This window comes from Chiloscyllium plagiosum, chromosome 30 (genome assembly GCF_004010195.1).
Source record: "Chiloscyllium plagiosum isolate BGI_BamShark_2017 chromosome 30, ASM401019v2, whole genome shotgun sequence".
NCBI classification, from domain to species: domain Eukaryota; kingdom Metazoa; phylum Chordata; class Chondrichthyes; order Orectolobiformes; family Hemiscylliidae; genus Chiloscyllium; species Chiloscyllium plagiosum.
Window position 1 is genome coordinate 3,981,888 of NC_057739.1, and position 18,101 is coordinate 3,999,988.

The following is an 18,101-nucleotide window of genomic DNA, read 5'->3' on the forward strand; positions in this document are numbered from 1 at the left end:
GACCAACATTTCAACTCCCCCTCCCACTCTACCAAGGACTTGCAGGCCCTGGGCCTCCTTCACCGCCGCTCCCTCACCACCTGCGCCTGGAGGATGAACGCCTCATCTTCTGCCTCAGAACACTTCAATCCCATGGCATCAATGTGGACTTCACCAGTTTCCTCATTTCCCCTCCCCCCACCTTACCTCAGTTCCAACCTTCCAGCTCAGCACTGTCCTCATGATTTGTCCTACCTGCCAATCTCTCTTCCAACCTATCCACTTCACCCTCCTCTCCGACCTGTCACCTCCATCCCCACCCCCATTCACCTACTGTACTCTCTGCTCCCTTCTCCCCAGCCCCACCTCCCCCATTTATCTCTCCACCCTGGAGGCTTCCTGCCACTATTCCTGATGAAGGGCTTTTGCCCGAAACGTCGATTTTCCTGCTCCTCAGATGCTGCCTGACCTGCTGTGGTTTTCCAGCACCACTCTGATCTAAACAGCATTTTCTGTACCAATCAAGATCAGTTTCATGTTTTGGCTGTTCCGGGATTAGATTTACCAATCACTTTACACTGAGCTTGATAACATGCAGTGACAGTGTGTTGCACATATTGGATGTCATGAGGTATCTTCACTCTCTGACCTTCTGTCTGCTGCTAACAAGACACATTCGTACATCAGAATCATTGTTTTCTTACAGATTATCTGCAATGAAAATTTAATTCAAATCCACCCTTCTTCTTATATAAGCTGAAGAATGTTAGATGATATGGAGATGCCAGTGTTGGACTAGGGTGTACAAAGTTAAAAATCACATGTGTACCAGGTTATAGTCCAACAGGTTTAATTGGAAGCACTAGCTTTCGGAGCGCTGCTCCTTCATCAGGTGGCTCCTTCATCACCTGATAAAGGAGCAGCACTTAGAATGTTAGCGCTTCCAATTAAACCTGTTGGACTACAATCTGGTGTTGTGTGAACGTTAGATGAATTAGGGTGCATGGTCACATGGTTGGTAAAGAGATCTCTGGGCTGTATAAATCCTTCTAAATTGTGATTGATTTTCCTACAATAGCTGAAAGTGGGAAAAAAGTTAGACACCTATGCTGGTGTCTGAATCAATATTTATTCCTCAATAAAAATCACTAAAAACAAAAATGATCTGGTCATCTTCAACTTTCAGTTCTTGGGATCTTACCCTGGGTAAGGTGACTGCTTTGTTTCCTACAATGCAACAGACATTTCACTTCAATTGGGCTTCTGTGCCAGAGAAGTGCTTCGGGTAGTCCAGTTGTGAAGGATGTTACAGAAACTGAACTCTTTATGTATACAGGGGGACGCCTGCTTGAGATTGAGCTGCTCATTCTTCTGGATCTCTGTTTAATACAACAGGTGCACACATGGAAAGGCCTATTCAAGTTACATTCTCATTTCATCTCAAGACAGGATGTTTCAACGGGCTTTTATGGATAATGATTAATTGAAACCGTGACATGAATTTTCCCCGTTTGTGTATCCAATTGCTACACAGGCAGTGATCAGTTAACATTATGAACTCAAGATGGAATCTGGGAGCTTTCTAGACGGTGTAGTGAAGACCCTAAAGCCGGCCTGACAGGTAAACAGCATATACCACATTACTCTCCAATATATACAGTATCACCTACTCAACACCCAGCTATCCATAACAGCAGATCTTCAGAATCTTACCCCAAGTGGGTCCATACTTCATTGGTGACCTTTAGACACTGAATGCCATCAAGCTGGGGGGCACCATTGCCATGCCTGAGCATATGTACCCTGTCTGATATTTATATCATCAGCTCTTATAGTAACACTTCAAAAACGGCTTGGCTTGATAACTCAGAAAGGCTCAAGACCTGAAAATGAGTCTGTCTGATTTACAAAATGTTCAGGGCATCAGGGGAACACAGCTATTACTTTGTATCACTAACAGCGGTATAAGCAGGGTTAAATAATGTCTTAAAGGTTGCTGAGAGTATTACCCATCTCGCACAGCCTGGATAGCATCAGCTGCATTCTCATAATTGTGTTTCTCCATGTGCCGGTACATGGTGCTCAATTCCACCTGCCTACGGAAGTAAATATCCACTGAGCTCTGCTTCACCGTAGCATAGATAAACTTATCAGAAGGATTACGAAGCTGTGAACAAAACAGAAGGTGGGTTAAAACGGCTTGGATTCGTATTTCACATTCACAAGACACAGAGATGTAGGATATATTTTTAACTGGCCTCCCAGATATCAGCCAGCAAGTCAGAAATTGCACAATTTACATTTTCATTGCAAGTCTACCACATAACAAGTGAGGAAAGCAGTCCCAGAGTGTGAAATGCTGAAAAACTGCTGTAGATCAGAGTAAAATGGAAATGTTAACGGCAATTTAGTTTAACCCGTTCCACAATAATAATATCCAAAATATGGTGAGTATATGGAATAAGCTGCCAGAGGAATTGGTGGAGGCTGGTTCAATTACAACGTTTAAAAGAAACTGGATGGGTATATGAATTGGAGGGGTTTAAAGGGATATGGGCCAAATGCTGGGAAATGGGATTAGATTAATTTAGGATATCTGGTCAGCATGGACGAGTTGGACCGAAGGGTCTATTTTCATGTTGTACATCTCTGACTCAATGACCATGGAAAATTAACAAAGGAACATTATATGAGCATTCATGTTTGTTGTTATTCTGGCTAATACCAGGCTGTTTCAGATATCATGCCACAGTAAAACATGGGTCAAAAGAGATGTCAAGAAGAGGAGGTGGTGTCACAGTGCACGTGCTCTTTCTTTCAGTTTGTCACTATCCAGTTCATTCTCACAAATATGTGCGTGCATCAGAAGTATTTACAGCTGTCTGCTCCAAGCTGTTAAAACATTCTGCAAATAATGAGTGGTAAATTATGACTTTCTGAAGACGCATTCCTCAAACTCACTCACTCCCTTTTGAAAGAAATTCATAAGTGAGGATATGTTTGTGATCTACACTGGATTCCAGCTTTCATGGTGGGAATATGGGAAATCCTAATATCTGGTCACGGAACCAAAGGAGCAAGCACGATATTTGTGTTAGGAGGAGGTGTGTTGGATAAATCTCTGCTCAGCAGCAGTTGCTGCTGCAATTCTAGGCTATGACCATAGGGCGAGCTGTAGTTAAAGGATCTACCATATGCTATTTCTTGTACTGCTCTTACAGTAATGTGAAATCTTTACCCTGGGATCGTTGATTCCAGTTATCCGCTCCTCAGGTCGGTCCAACACCAGAAAAGCTGCCAGGTTGGCTGTGTATGAAGCAACGATAATCATGGCAAAGCCAGCCCAAACCATGCCCAAGATTCGAGCAGAAAAACTCCTGGGGGCCCCTGGAAGATGTAGTTTGAAGAGACACCATTTAGGCAAATGCAACTTCATTCTTTACCATCTCTCTTTGTGCTGCACTCTCTCTGTGTTGCTCAGACCTTCCACATCTCAACTTATCATCAGTTATTCCAGATATACAACCCTCCTGTAAATAGCAGACAGCACTCAAAAACCAACTCTGCCCGTAAAACGTCAGCCTTCTCCCAGCTATATGGTTCTTCTCCCATCTCTTCGGTGAGTGTATGCCTTGGAGTTTAAAGGCAGGAGGAAACCACTCAACTCCTCAACTCTGTACTGAAATTCAGTTTAAACCACACTGAACAGTGGCTCAGACTTGCCCTCCTGAACTCCACACTCCTTTACATCCTTATGCAAAAAAAAGTTCTGCTAAATTTAGTCTGAAAAGCCTTCAATTGTCTTAGAGGACAGAGTCTTACAATTGACTCTGGAGAATCTTCTAGAGGGCTGTTCTCCAAATGAACTGTCAGTGATAACCAAATGAGAATCAAATATAGTTTTGTACAGAGGGAGTCAAGGCCACGTGTAATTTACAATTGAGACAGTGGTAAACAGATTGGGTAATTATTTTAAAAGATACACATTTAAGTAAATCCACATTTTAAAAAGACAATTTTTATACATTAAAATTAGTTACATTCATATACATAGATAGTTAAAAAATATGTAGTAGTTACATAATAAATGGTAGTTTGAGAATCAAGGAAGTAGAATTGGTTGGAACATTATGAAATATAAACTGAGGAACTTGGAAATATGTAACAAAGCCAGGAGAAGACTGTAATGACTCAGAGACTCTTTACACCTGCAGGGACTCAGCGATTCCCAGCTTACCTTCTCCGATTCCAGAGTTCAGCAGGACACCCCAGGAGAACCACATGGCTGAGGACAGGGTCAGCGCATCTTCCTCTTCCTCCTCACTGTTCACTTTAAATCTCCCAAAGGGACTGAAAGACAGAAGACACCGATGTTACAACTCCACATATCATGGATTGCCAATTTATATTACAACCACAGATTATCCTTTTGCAACTCCTTTTGAGCCTTGTCCATTAGGATGAAATATTGGAAATCTTTGATTCAAATTCACCATCTACACAACAGCCACTACTTCTCAGTAAAATACAATTTGGCCAAAATGCTTTTGGGCAACCAACTGATGAATCAACTCTGATCTCAGTTACCTCAGACTTTTCAGCGGTAGGGAATATATCCTGATGTGGTTTCTTTCCATCATAGTGTGAGGTTGGTTAATATTCAGGCAAATGTAGGAGAGCAAGAAAATGGGGACCTACAGAAGAAGCGAGGTATGTGGGCATGGGATCATGATTACAGAGCAGGAGAATTGTGGGTGGGAAGGGCAGTCATGGGGCTCAACATTATAAAATACAAAAGTTATAGTGGTCTTAAGCCGAAACGTATTTCTTTTCAATGCAGTCAGTATGGACCATATAGGTTCTTGAATATCAAGGGGATCAAGAGTTATGGGGAGAAAGTGGGAGAATGGAGTAGAGACACTTATCAGACATGATTGAATGGTAGAGCAGACTCGATGGGCTGAATGGCCTAATTTCTGCTCTGATGTCTTATAGTCTTATGGACCAGATGTCTGGACTCTTTAATAACTAAAATATTAAAGATAACTAGATGGGTTTCAGAGAGTGAAGCTCATTTCCTGACACAGGAAGTAGTTAGATGTTGCTTACAACAGTCTTCCTAAAAGTTCTTCAAGTGCTTTTGGAGATTAGGGGGAAATTTACCTCAGATTTTCTTAAAATGTGATTAGTCCTGATTGCATCTCCTCACTCTTACCATTTGGTTCATTATTTGTCTTGTATACCATCTCCTTTTGCCTTGTTCCAATAGCCCTTTTGTTTTGTATAACCTGTCCACATCCTATCAAACACCTTTCCCTCCTCTAATTGTGTAAAATATCTCACAACTCTAACTCTTTAAAGTTGAGAGAACATCATTGACCTGAAACATTGTCTGCGATTTAATGTAAAATGAACTTGATGTGGAGGAAGGAGTCTTCAATGGTGACTAAACCCCTGTCCTCGCCAGTGTGAAAGTCCACTGGATCAAACACGAATTACAGATGTGGAGTGGTGAGTGGCAGATTTCTCAGTCTATCAGGTGGTCTCACTGGTGAAATCCTACCAAGCCTGAAGTTTTTGGCCAATCAGAAGCCAGTGGCCACTGGGAGCTGGAGAACAAGGAACAAAGAACATTACAGCACAGGAACAGGCCCTTCGACCCTCCAAGCCTGCTCCGATCCAGATCCTCTCTCTAAACCTATTGACCATTTTCTAAAGGTCTGTATCCCTCTGACCATTCATGTATCTGCCTAGATACATCTTAAATGGCGTTATCGTGCCACCTCTACTGCCTCTCTGGCAACGCATTCCAGGTACCCACCACCCTTTGCATAAAGGACTTTCTGCACATATCTCCCTTAAACTGTTCCCCTTCTCACACTGAACTTGTGATGCCTAGTAATTGAGACCCCACTCTGGGAAAAAGTTCCTTGCTAACCACCCTGTCTATACCTCTCATGATTTTGTAGACCTCAATCAGGTCCCTCCTCAACCTCTGTCTTGCTAATGAAAGTAATCCTAATCGACTCAACCTCTCTTCATAGCTATCGCTCTCCATACCAGGCAAAATCCTGGTGAACCTCCTCTGCACCTTGTCCAAAGCATCCACCATCCTTTTGGTAATGTGGAAACCAAAACTGTATGCATGTTCCAAATGTGGCCGAACCAAAGTCCTATACAACTGTAACATGACCTGCCAACTCTTGTACTCAATACCCCATCCGATGAAGGAAATCATGCCATATGGCTTCTTGACCACTCTAGACCTCTCCTGATCTAGAAGATTAATGGAAGACACAGGCAGTGCAGACACTTAGATTTGGGCTGATGAGAAGATGTCTGTTTCTTTTTGGGAGATAGTGGGGTGGGGACCAAGGGGAGAAGGTTTTTGGATGCTGGAGGTAAGGCCAGTTTGTTGGCTTTCTGTCACTCCTCCAACTGTGCCTTGAACTGTACCTAGCTTGGTGGAGATTGATTCCCTATCCCACTGACATCCCCCTCCCAACCAAATCTGTCAGGCAGGTCATCCTGCCAGAAAGCAGCGACTTTACACTGCTGCCAGGAGCCAGGTGACCAGACTTATGACAGGTTCAAGCCCTTATGTGACCATGAAGTGACCACTTCAGGCTTTAATGGTCATCAGTCAGTAGGTCAACAATGCATCTTTCTGCCTAGCACTCAGTTGGTGACGTGGTGGGAAAGATGAAGATTTCTTTCCTGCTATCTACCCCTCCCCTGCTAGGGAGACAAAAATACCACCCATTAACTCTGCTTTTGCATATCTTCCTGAAGAAGGGCTTATGCCCGAAACGTCGATTCTCCTGCTCCTTGGATGCTGCCTGACCTGCTGCGCTTTTCCAGGAAAACATTTTTCAACTCTGATCTCCAGCATCTGCAGTTCTCACTTTCTCCTTTTGCATATCTTGCCAAATATGCTGAGTACTTTTAGTATTTTCCAGATTTATTTTTAAATCTGTCTTGGAGGTCCCATCAGAACCTGATTTTTACAATTAGCAATTTTTAAACAAGACTAATTTATTTGCCTCAATGGTTTTCACAGTTTGTTTGTACCACTGATACTTTGTGTTCTTCTCACACTGTCAAAACTTACCAAATATTGATCTAATAAGCTTGCCACTTCCTATTGTCAGTTATAGACAAGGTACTCAGTGGATCAAAGGTAAATATTTTCACATATAATGATCCTGCTACGATCACAATACTTATTCTCCACCTGCATAAGTAGCATCAACCACAGAAATTCACAAATTGAATCCCATCAGCTAAAAAAAATGAAAAGCAGAAATGAATTTGATTAGGATTCCACAAACCTGAATCTATCCAGGAGATAAAGCATGACAGCTACCACATGAACAGACAGGCCCACCAGCAACCACAGTGTACTCTGAAATGGCTGCATGAATGAATCCAGGGTACTGCGAGGTATTTCCTATGTCACAGAAGCAGAAACACTGCAGTCAGAGCATGGAAGGTTGGCTTCACTTTTACAGCAGTAGGTGCAATGAAGTGGAATCAGAAACATTCTGGGAACAACATATGGGCACAGTCTCTCTGTCACTGTTATCTCCCCCTTCCCACAGACTTCAATATACTTTGTCACGCTGGACTTGGCACAATTGTTCATGCAGAAGGATAACAGTTATCAGAGTTAGTCATGACCAGTTTTCAGAACAGGAGCAACAACTGGCATTGCTCCAGTGCATCGGAGAGTTTGAGAGCTACACAGATAGTGCATTCATTGATGTGGTCACCCCAACTCTTAAGTATATGCAGGAAGAGAGGGCATGAGTGACCACCAGGATGCCTGAAGGGACAGTAACACAGGGAGTCACTGTGTGCATTCCTATCGCCAACCAATACTCCATTTGAAATCCTGGGGACAGAGCGATGGTTCCATCTGGGAAGTGCAGTTTGAGCCGAGTCTATGGCAGCACTCAGCTCTATAGGGATGGGCCCAAAGTAGACTGGAAGAGCAACGGTGAGAAGGGATTTGATAGGTAGGGGAATGCATGGGCATTTTGAATAGGAAAGGTTCAGAGGGATATCGGTGAAACACAGGCAAATGGGAATAGTTCAATTGGGAAAGCTGGTCGGCATGGATGAATTGGACTGAAGGGTCTGTTTCCAAGCTGTATGACTCTATGACTCAATAACTAACTTGATAGTTCTCACTGTGGTAGCTCAACCTCGTCTGTAGAGAAGGGAATCTAACTATCTTCCCTGGAAATCTAATGCATTACCATCACTGAGTCATGCACTATCAATATCCTGAGAGTTACCATTGACCTGAAACTGAACCAGGCCAGCCATTTAATACTATGGCAACAACAGCAAGTTACAGACTGGGAATTCGTCTCCTGACTCTCCAAAGCCTGTCTACCATCTATAAGGCACAAGTCAAGAGTGTGATGGAATACTCTCCACTTGCCTGGATGAGCGTAGCTCCAATAACACTCAAGAATCTTGATGCCACTCTAGGACAAGGCAATGTACTTGATCAGCATTTACCACCTTAAACCCCCTCCACTAACACACACTGCAAGCATTGTATCTATAAGATACACTACAGCAATACACCAAGAATCCTTAGACAGCAACATCCAAACCTGCAACTTTCATCATCTCGAAGGACAAGGGTAATGGACACCATGGGAACACTACCAGTCGCAAGTTCATCTCTGAGCCACTCATCTTCCTAACTTGGAAAAACATCTTCATTCCTTCAGTGTCGCTGGGTCAAACTCTTGAAACCCCCACCCTTATGGGGTTATGGGTCTCCCTACAGCACATGAACTGCAGTGGTTCAAGAAGGCAGCTCACTACCACCATTTCCAGGACAACTAGGGATGAGCAATAAATGCTGGCCCAACCAGTGATACCCACATCCCGAGAGCGAATGTTCAAAGAAAACAACCTCACTTGCTTGTTGTTCACAGAGTGAAGCACTTCGATGGTAAGATGACTAGACAACTGCATGAAAACATGGTTCGGTGAGTGGATGGCTCGGTGAGTGGATGAGTAGCTGGGAGATAGATCTCTATGCCGATACCTTCTTCACTAGAATGGTGAGTCCTTGGTACTTGTAGGGTTTAGAGAATTCAATATACTGGGCACGTTCATTATTGATGGTTAGAGGGGCGACAATCATATCACCAAGCCCACTCAGCAGCTCGCCCATCATCCCGTTCCATTCTTTCTTATTGCTGTTATTCACCTGGAAGAGATCAGAGCATCTAATGAGCATTTGGAAACATTAGTGGCAAAGTTTTGAGAGGGGGAGAGAGAGAGAGAGAAATTGGAAATTGGTTCTGAGCGAAATTGGTTCTGAGCAATATTGGTTCATCACAACTCAACTCTGCAAACTACCAAATTGTCTTCAGTTACTTCCACCCAACCATTCAGCTTAGTTTTGAAAAGGATTGCTTGAAATATAGAACATGTTTCTATGTCTGATGGCAGGTTATGCTCCCAATAATGGTACACTGCTGCCCTCTCTGAACAGTGCCCTGAATTACAACTTAGATCTATTCACTTGAAACATTGACCAGACCTCCAGACTGATTGTGGTGTGATGGGTCTGAAAATGCTGTGCCACTAGGTCTAATATGTCACTGTGTTCCATCTTTTGAATGCAACAATCTTTCTGCACCCACCCGCCTGCAAGTCTAGTTTATCCTCAAAAATCTAAAATGCATTGATCAAGACAAACTGCCCCTTATGTGGTCACTTACCATTAAATGTACATATTCCTTTTGGAAGATCTGGTTAGTAATTGGGGTTCAATCTGCTGGCTAGACTGAACTGGCAGATTTGGACAGTCAGACAGTTCACTATGCTGCTTGCTGGCTTTACTCCAATGTGGCATTTAGCTGTGTGGTAGCAGTTTGGTAAGTCAGAGATCAAACTAAACCAGGTTGATATGGGCCAGCGACCTCGCTCACCCCAGCACCCTGAAGTCTCACAGAATTGTAACCCTGTTTTTAACCCTCTTAAAGATGTCTAAGATTTCTGTAAGCTTTCAAATAATTGGTGCAGAATGTTTGAAATGCTAAGCTTGTGGGGATGGGGTGGTGGTGAAGAATTCTTCATTGGCATGCTAAAAGTCTGTATTAAACAGGAACAGAAACACTCTCCCACACACTGCTGTTGCCTGAAATACTTCTTGGAGATTCAAAGACAGAACTCTCTCTGGATGTAGGTTTGCTCGCTGAGCTGGAAGGTTCCTTTTCAGACGTTTCGTCACCATTCTAGGTAACATCTTCAGCGAGCCTCCGGATGAAGCTTCGTGTGAAGGCTCACTGAAGATGTTACTTAGTATGGTGACGAAACATCTGAAAATGAAATTTCCAGCTCAATGAGCAAACTTACACCCAGAACCTCAACCTGAGCTACAAATCTTCTCAAAACTCACTTATAGAACTCTCTGCTTGGATCATTGGTGTTACATTATCTCGGTGAGCTGGAGGTGTGAAGACCTGAATTCCACATTAGCACTTGAGAATGTACACTGGACTGATACTCCAGTGGGTTTTAATATCTCTATTGGGCTATTAAGTTGAGGCCTATTTGATTATTCTGTTCATTAAATGTCATCAAACTCAAGCCACTAAGGGAAGAACAGTGTGTCCCTGTGGTATCTGGCAGTCAAACAATACAGTCAAAAAGAAAGGAATGATCTCATTGCTGTTTATGGAATACTGCTGGCTGTGAGCTAACTACCATTGTGCAGTCATTCAAGGGATGAATGGTGTTTCTGAGATGTTATATGAAAAGCTGCTAATTCAATTGGTGAAAGTGGTTGTGACCTTTCAAAGGTGTAACAGATTTTGAAACCACACACAGCAAAATAATAATGGTTTCACATTTCTACTAAGGGGTGAAGAATTGAAATTTATTTTTGAAACACTTGAATCTATGCAAAATAACTACAACTCAGCAAGGTATGTTCTCACAACCTATTTCACTCAGAAGAAAAACACAATTTTCCATTCCATTATCTTCTCATCCATTAAACAAGACAATTGGCTAACATTGAAAATGATTGAAACAACTAGCAACCAGATGTGACACAAATGAACAAAGCTTTTAACTCTGGTCAATCACGCCGAAAAGTATGAGAGAAAGCTGTCAGAGCAGTTAGCTGAAAGAGGTTACATGCAAGTTGCAGGTAGACCCTAATGTGCATCAAAGTGACAAATAATATTTTGTGTCAGAGACCAGATAGAGAAAAAAGAACTGTGCACCAAATGGATCTTAATATTATTGTTGAAGTTGGAAATTGAATAACTATTTGGATCTTACAATATAGTTAACATGGAACCCAAGAGCAAGAGCCCCATTTGAGTCCACGCTGATGAGCAGATTAGTGTCCAACAGGCTTGTTTGAAGTCACAGGCTTTCGGAGCGCTGCTCCTTCATCAGGTGAAGTGACGGGGGTGTGGGGGTGTGTGGTGGGGGGGAACAGCTCTCGGAAAGCTTATGATTTCAGGTGGACCTGTTGGACTGTGGCCTGGTGTTATGTGACTTCTGACTTCATAAGCCGTGTTTGTCATACTGGGCTTTGGAATGGGCAGTGTATTTCCTGAGTTTTAATCTGTTTCAGTGTTGCCTTTAGTTTTTCTTTGTTGTGTACAGTCTGCTAATTGTGCCCATTACATTCCAGGTTTCTGTGCACCCAGCAGTTGAGAGGAACTTCGGTAGCCATGTTGTAATCTATAATTCTAAATGGGGAAAGTTGCTCTGAAAGCTTTGAGTGCTGTGATTCGTTTACTTATTCATTTCCTCTTTGGTGTAACTTCTTCTCAGAGGGTAGTGGCAGTAGTAAAGTTAGTTTAATTTTCTCGTGAGAAGCATTTAAAATTCTAGGCTAGAATACTGCTTAACAATATTTTAAAAATCGGCAAATCCAATTACCTATTAATATTTGAGATTTACTCACCATCTAACTAATCTGCGAAGAGGCACCTGCAAGATGTTTATGATATACCATTGCACCATAAATGAAGAATTACTCTTCCAGCTCTCAAACTATTTCTGACCAATGTCTCAGGATATCAACTTGCTTTACTCCTATGAATTTAACTCACACTTGTTCAAACAAATGTTAGTTTGAATTTTTTGATGGATTTGCTGTTACTAAGAAGTTCAGGTAAAGCACTTTATGGTGCAAGATTAGATTGCCATACGCAATGTATTACATTCTGTCATAGTTCAAAATTGTAGCAGCTGAGGTATATTTTCTCTTAATTAAATGATTCAATATAATTTGTAGTTTTTTTTAAGACCCTTGAGCTGTTTTGTCTCTTTCGGTGCTTTTGTTCCTCTTGCTTTCCATTGTTTAATGTCCTTTTAAATTCAGTCAGTCTCAAATTGTCACTTAGTCCATTTATGCTGTAAAGAGGGAATTAAGAATCTGCATTTAAAAGGTTCACTCAGTCATCGTTCACTTTTAGGGCCTACACTGTACAGGACAGTGGTTAGGCCACTGTTGGAATATTGCGTGCAATTCTGGTCTCCTTCCTATCGGAAAGGTGTTGTGAAACTTGAAAGGGTTCAGAAAAGATTTACAAGGATGTTGCCAGGGTTGGAGGGTTTGAGCGAAAGGGAGAGGCTGAACAGGCTGGGGCTGTTTTCCCTGGAGCGTCGGAGGCTGAGGGGTGACCTTATAGAGGTTTACAAAATCATGAGGGGCATGGATAGGATAAACAGACAAGGTCTTTTCCTTGGGGTGGGGGAGTCCAGAACTAGAGGGCATAGGTTTAGGGTGAAAGGTGAAAGATATAAAAAAGACCTAAGGGGCAACTTTTTCACACAGAGGGTGATACGTGTATGGAATGAGCTGCCAGAGGAAGTGGTAGAGGTTGCAACATTTCAGAGGCATTTGGATGGGTATATGAATAAGAAGGGTTTGGAGGGATATGGGCCGGGTGCTGGAAGATGGGACTAGATTGGGTTGGGAATATCTGGTCAGCATGGACAAGTTGGACCGAAGGGTCTGTTTCCATGCTGTACATCTCTACGACTCTTTGACCGCTTTCTTGCAGCCACAATAAACCTCCCCTCTACATAGCAGTGGCTGCCTCTGTTATCAGACTTCCTGCTGATGTGTGCAGCTAATGAACAACAGGGGCAATGTATGTAGCAATCTGGTAATCAGCATCATAAACTTAACATGCTGCCTGAATCTGGTAATCAGCATCATTCAGCTGCCTGAATCACCAAAACCGATTGTGGGTTAACAGTATACATCGATCCCTGTGCATGTCTTCCGATCTTATTTGAGTTCCCCCTCATGAAATGAATGAAGAAATACCTACTCTTTCCTGTGTTCCAAATTTCCCATCTTGGACAAGATGAACCTCATAGGTGAAGTTCAGGGTCGGAGTGCTCGCCAGTTTGATCAGCAAATCAATACAGAATCCAAAACAGCACTGAGGGACAATTGGATGACCTGCCAAATATAACAAAGTGTAGTTAGCAAAACCTCAACCACAATGTGCTGCTCCCATGTTTCAAATACATAAATAGACAGCAGAATCATCCCCCTGCCAGAAGATGGCAAGAGAAGTGCTGAGCAGGAGAAGTAATTGGGTGAGTTGGTGCTGGAGATATACCTGCCACCTCACCAAGCATTAGGCAAGAAGTTCCACTGAGGTTTTTCTTGACTCTTCAGCAATTAAAGCCCTTAAATGGTCACTTAACAGCTTCATCAGGGTCTCTATTCCCCCCCCCCCCCCCATTATCTGCATTCGCAACAGGTCAGAAAGTGGCTGGTTTCCTGACTGGGGTAACTAGAGTGACCTGTCTGTCGGGTTGGGAGGGGGATTTGAATTATCCCAATCTAGGGGCAACTGAAGGAATGGAAAGATAGCAAGGTGTGGCTTCTCAAAGCCAATCCCCTCCACTGCCCTGGCCTTCAACTCACAAGAACTCCTCTCCCGATGACGTCCACTCCATGATAAAAAAAAAGACTTATCTTCTCACTTGAAGGGTAGGCATTGATAGTTGGACTTTAGGACCCAGAAGCTGCCAGCCTGAAATCGGCCATAATCATCTGGTGAACCAGCAATGAAGCCACTGCTGAGACCTGCGATAGGCCAAGAGGTTTGCTGGTCAGCTCTTAACAAGCCGATTGGCTCGTGTGACACCTAAAATGCTCATCCTCACATGGAGGTCCCGGGATAATACCTCCACTATGGCAACAATGCTGGAATTTGCTGGGAATCACAATTCTAGGCCTCAATTCAAACCTCATGGGGGGCAGACTGTGGGGAGTCCATGGTTCATGCATGCGTGGATCCCAGAGGCAACTGACCATTGAAGCAAGCAGTCAGCTGACTCCTCGCTAAGCAGAGGTGGGGTCTGCAGATTCTGGAGATTAGAGTCAAGTGTAGAGTGGTTCTGGAAAAGCACAGCAGGTCAGGCAGCATCTGCGGAGCAGGAATATCACCTGTGCTGAAGCAGGATTTGGGAGTCCCGGAAATGTGGAATCTAGAATGTAGAGACTAGACCAATTAAGGATACTCTTTTGGTGAGCTGAATTACCCTTGTGCATAAAGTTAAAGGAAACTTGGGAAATAGTCAGCAGCAATCCCATGGGGAATCCTGTTGATTGCTGTTCTTTTGGGTCGCAGGTCACGGATGAATTTTGGGTGCAGGTGCCTTTTTGGACAATTACCTGTGGAGAAAATTGTCCACACATGCTGGGTAACTCCTTTGGAAATGTGCAACCTGTCCACAAGTGTTAACAAGTATCTAGAAATCCTCAAAATATTGGGGTTAACTTTCACCAGAAACTAACCAGGACTAACCGTACAAATACAGCTACAAGAACACAACAGAGTAACTCACCTCCTGGCTACCTAAAACCCATCCACCAAGGCACAAGTCAGGAATGTGAAGGAATGCTTTCTACTTGCCCAGCTGGGTTTAACTCCAACAGCACTCAAGAAAGTTGAAACCATCCAGAACAAAGCAGCAATCTCAATTGGTACCCATCATCTTCAACATTCACTCCCTTCACCACCAAAGCATTACAGCAGCAGTGTGTACAATCCACATATTGCTCTGCAATAACTCCCCAGGACTGCATAGACAGCACATCCAAACATGGGACCTCTACAACCTAGACGGGCAAAAGCAGCAGATACATGGGGAAACCATCACCTAAGCCACACTCTATCCTGACTTGGAATTACATCAACATTCCTTCAGTGATGTTTGGTCAAAATCCTGGAACTCCCTCCCTAACATCATTGTGGGTCTACCTCCAGCACAAGGACTACAGTGGTTCAGAAAGGCAGTTCACCACCATCTTCTCAAGAGGAACTAGGGATCAACAGCAATAAATTATGAATTATAAACGACACTTTTCTCAAAAAGAGTGTAGTCTGCAATTTTAAAATGTAAGAAGCAGACCTATATTTTTCTCCTGTGTGTTGAGTACTGATGATGATATTTTTGTTCACTCTAACATGGGAACACCACCACCTGAACGTTCTCGTCCACCTTCACTGTCTTACGTTAGATTCCCAAGACAATGTCTCTGCTCTGAGCTTCATTACAAGTGGTTGCCAGGCGATGGAGGAACTGTTTCAAGGATATCCTCAAGGCCTCCTTGAAAAAATGCTGTACCCCATTGGCTTGTGGGAATCTCTTGCCCAAGATTGTCTAAATATGAGGTTAATCATTACGAAGGTGCTCTCCATCTCGAGTACTTTCGACAAGCCCAGGTGGAGGCCAAGTGCAAACAAAAACGTAAATGTGCCACAGCCTTCTATAGCAGGGTGGGGAGGGGATGGGTTCAGTATCGGACTGTTCAATCACCTCAGGACCCAGCTCCCTCAGTGGAAGAAAGTTGTCCTCCTCTCAAGGGGCTGCTATGAGAAGAGGGCAGGTTATATTTGCGGAGGGAAAGTGGAGATGGAATGGTTTGATTTGTAGTAGATAATGGGTTAATTAAGGGTGGGTGATGTGTTCTATTTGTGAGGGGGTGATTCATTTTGTTATTAATAATTTGGCAGGTATAATGAATTGTATTTGGGGCGATGGTGATAATACTAGAGGGTGATCAGTTATGTTAGGGTGCTGTGATTATAGTATCATGGGTACCATGGGTGTGAGTTGTGTTTCTTGTGTGAACAGCAGGGTGGTATTGTGCTGCTTACCTGGCACAGTTGCATTTGGTCCGGTACAGATCACTTTTTTAATGGGGTCCCCGCTAATTGTATACTCTTCCTCGCATGTTCCATCTGGTAGTGTTGGCTTCACATATACAAAAGGCTCCTGGTAAATACTGACAATCTTTGGGTAAAACAGAAGAGATTCAATCACGTTTCTGAATAAACTTTAGGAGTAAACCTTTTGGAACTGCATCTGCTTTGTGAACAGCTCATAAGAAGCTTACAAAGAAAGCAGGCAAACTTTTCCCGATTGTAGCGGAAGCATTTGTTGTGATATAATTCAGACTTTGTTCAGTCGAACTTGATACTCACGTTGAGGCAATGTGACTGTGGGTGTAGAAATCCAGGTTCTGAATTTAAAACCCAGCAGTTTTAAATGTTTTAAACTTGGAGCTTTTATTGCAAGTCTCAATACTCCAAACAGATATCTAAGAGATTTCAGCCTTTCAAATAAATCACCAAGCAGTTGTGCAAATCCACAGCAGGCACTCTCCAAGTTTATTCCCATTACACAACATGAACCTGCACAAGTTGCTAGTTACTGGTAAATTATATGTGGGATTGCATTCAGATTCAATGCCCACTCCTGTAAGAGACAGAGTCAGAATAAAGCAAGGGATGCATGGCGAGGTAAACATTATACTCAGCCTTACTTGAATGTGCTATGTGCTGGCCAAAGGTGAATATATTTGTTACCGGCTTGCAGCTGAGGTTATAAACCAGTGAATTGACGTATGGTGTATTAAATAGGTAACCAAACTATTTTCAGTGCAAACACCTGCATTGCCATTTTTACAACCTTTCATTGACATGACAATTTGACAATGATCAGAACTGCTTTTCCTGCACGAGCCATTACTATTAAATTGGATACGGTAGAACCTCGATTATCCGAATGAGAGAAGCGAGGAGTATTTTGTTCGAATAAATGATCGTTCGGATAACCGGAAACAAGTGCTAATTTATGAGTGCTGGTGATCCGAACATTTCTCGGTTAGCCAGCAATGCACACCATAATGCCACTTCGCTGATAACTGAACACTGAGTTGCCTAATGCCGTTTTTATGAACCTTGAGATCTTGTTTGGTTAATCCGAAATTTGGATAATTGATGTTTGGATAATCAAGGTTCTACTGTATTTCATTCCTTTAATCCATCTGTGGTAACGTATAATAGCTGAATTACTGACCCTTTCTTTATTGTCATGCCAAAAGCCTGGTCATTTGTCCCATTCCTCCTCCATCATCACTGAACAATGAGTTTCTCTGCTGGACACCATACAGTATATCAGCAGCACATAGGGAATTGAACCTTCCTGAACTGTGAAATGGACCAATCATTGTTTAATCTATGAAGCGGAGTATTTTGGAAATCAATTGTAATTGGCATTGACTCAGAGGTACAGTTGGAGGTCGTTTAGCCCCTGAGCCTGTTCCACCATTCAATGAAATCATGCTTATCTGTGACCTAGTTCCATATACATGTTTTTGGCCCATATCCCTCAATATCTGTGGAAGAGAGTTCCAAATATCTAACATTCTTTCCTAACATCTCTCCTGAATGCTCTAGCCTTAATTCTCCAATTTTGCCCTAGTTCTAGATTTCCCAACCAGTGGAAATGTTTGTCTATCCTGTATTTTCCTGTTAATATCATGACGTCTTCAATCAGATCACACCTTAACCTTATAAATTCGAGAGAAAACAGGCCTAATTTGTAGCTGAAAAATGTGTTGCTGGAAAAGCGCAGCAGGTCAGGCAGCATCTAAGGAGCAGGAGAATCAACGTTTCGGGCATAAGCCCTTCTTCAGGAATGAGGAGGGTGTGCCAAGCAGGCTAAGATAAAAGGTAGGGAGGAGGGACTTGGGGGAGGGGCGTTGGGAATGCGATAGGTGGAAGGAGGTTAAGGTGAGGGTGATAGGC

At 42.9% G+C, this 18,101-nt stretch overlaps 1 protein-coding gene across 1 annotated transcript in view; it reads right to left on the bottom strand.

Annotated features, from left to right (window-relative positions):
- grin1a (glutamate receptor, ionotropic, N-methyl D-aspartate 1a) overlaps positions 1 to 18,101 on the bottom strand; it is a 185,550-nt gene that overhangs the window by 48,523 nt on the left and 118,926 nt on the right. The window contains exons 10-16 of the mRNA XM_043719686.1: positions 16,167 to 16,302; positions 13,317 to 13,450; positions 9,050 to 9,214; positions 7,311 to 7,429; positions 4,217 to 4,329; positions 3,218 to 3,366; positions 1,987 to 2,146 (exon numbers count right to left, since the gene is read on the bottom strand). Of these exons, the coding sequence (XP_043575621.1) occupies positions 1,987 to 2,146; positions 3,218 to 3,366; positions 4,217 to 4,329; positions 7,311 to 7,429; positions 9,050 to 9,214; positions 13,317 to 13,450; positions 16,167 to 16,302 (976 nt within the window). The remainder of the gene's footprint in view (positions 1 to 1,986; positions 2,147 to 3,217; positions 3,367 to 4,216; positions 4,330 to 7,310; positions 7,430 to 9,049; positions 9,215 to 13,316; positions 13,451 to 16,166; positions 16,303 to 18,101) is intronic.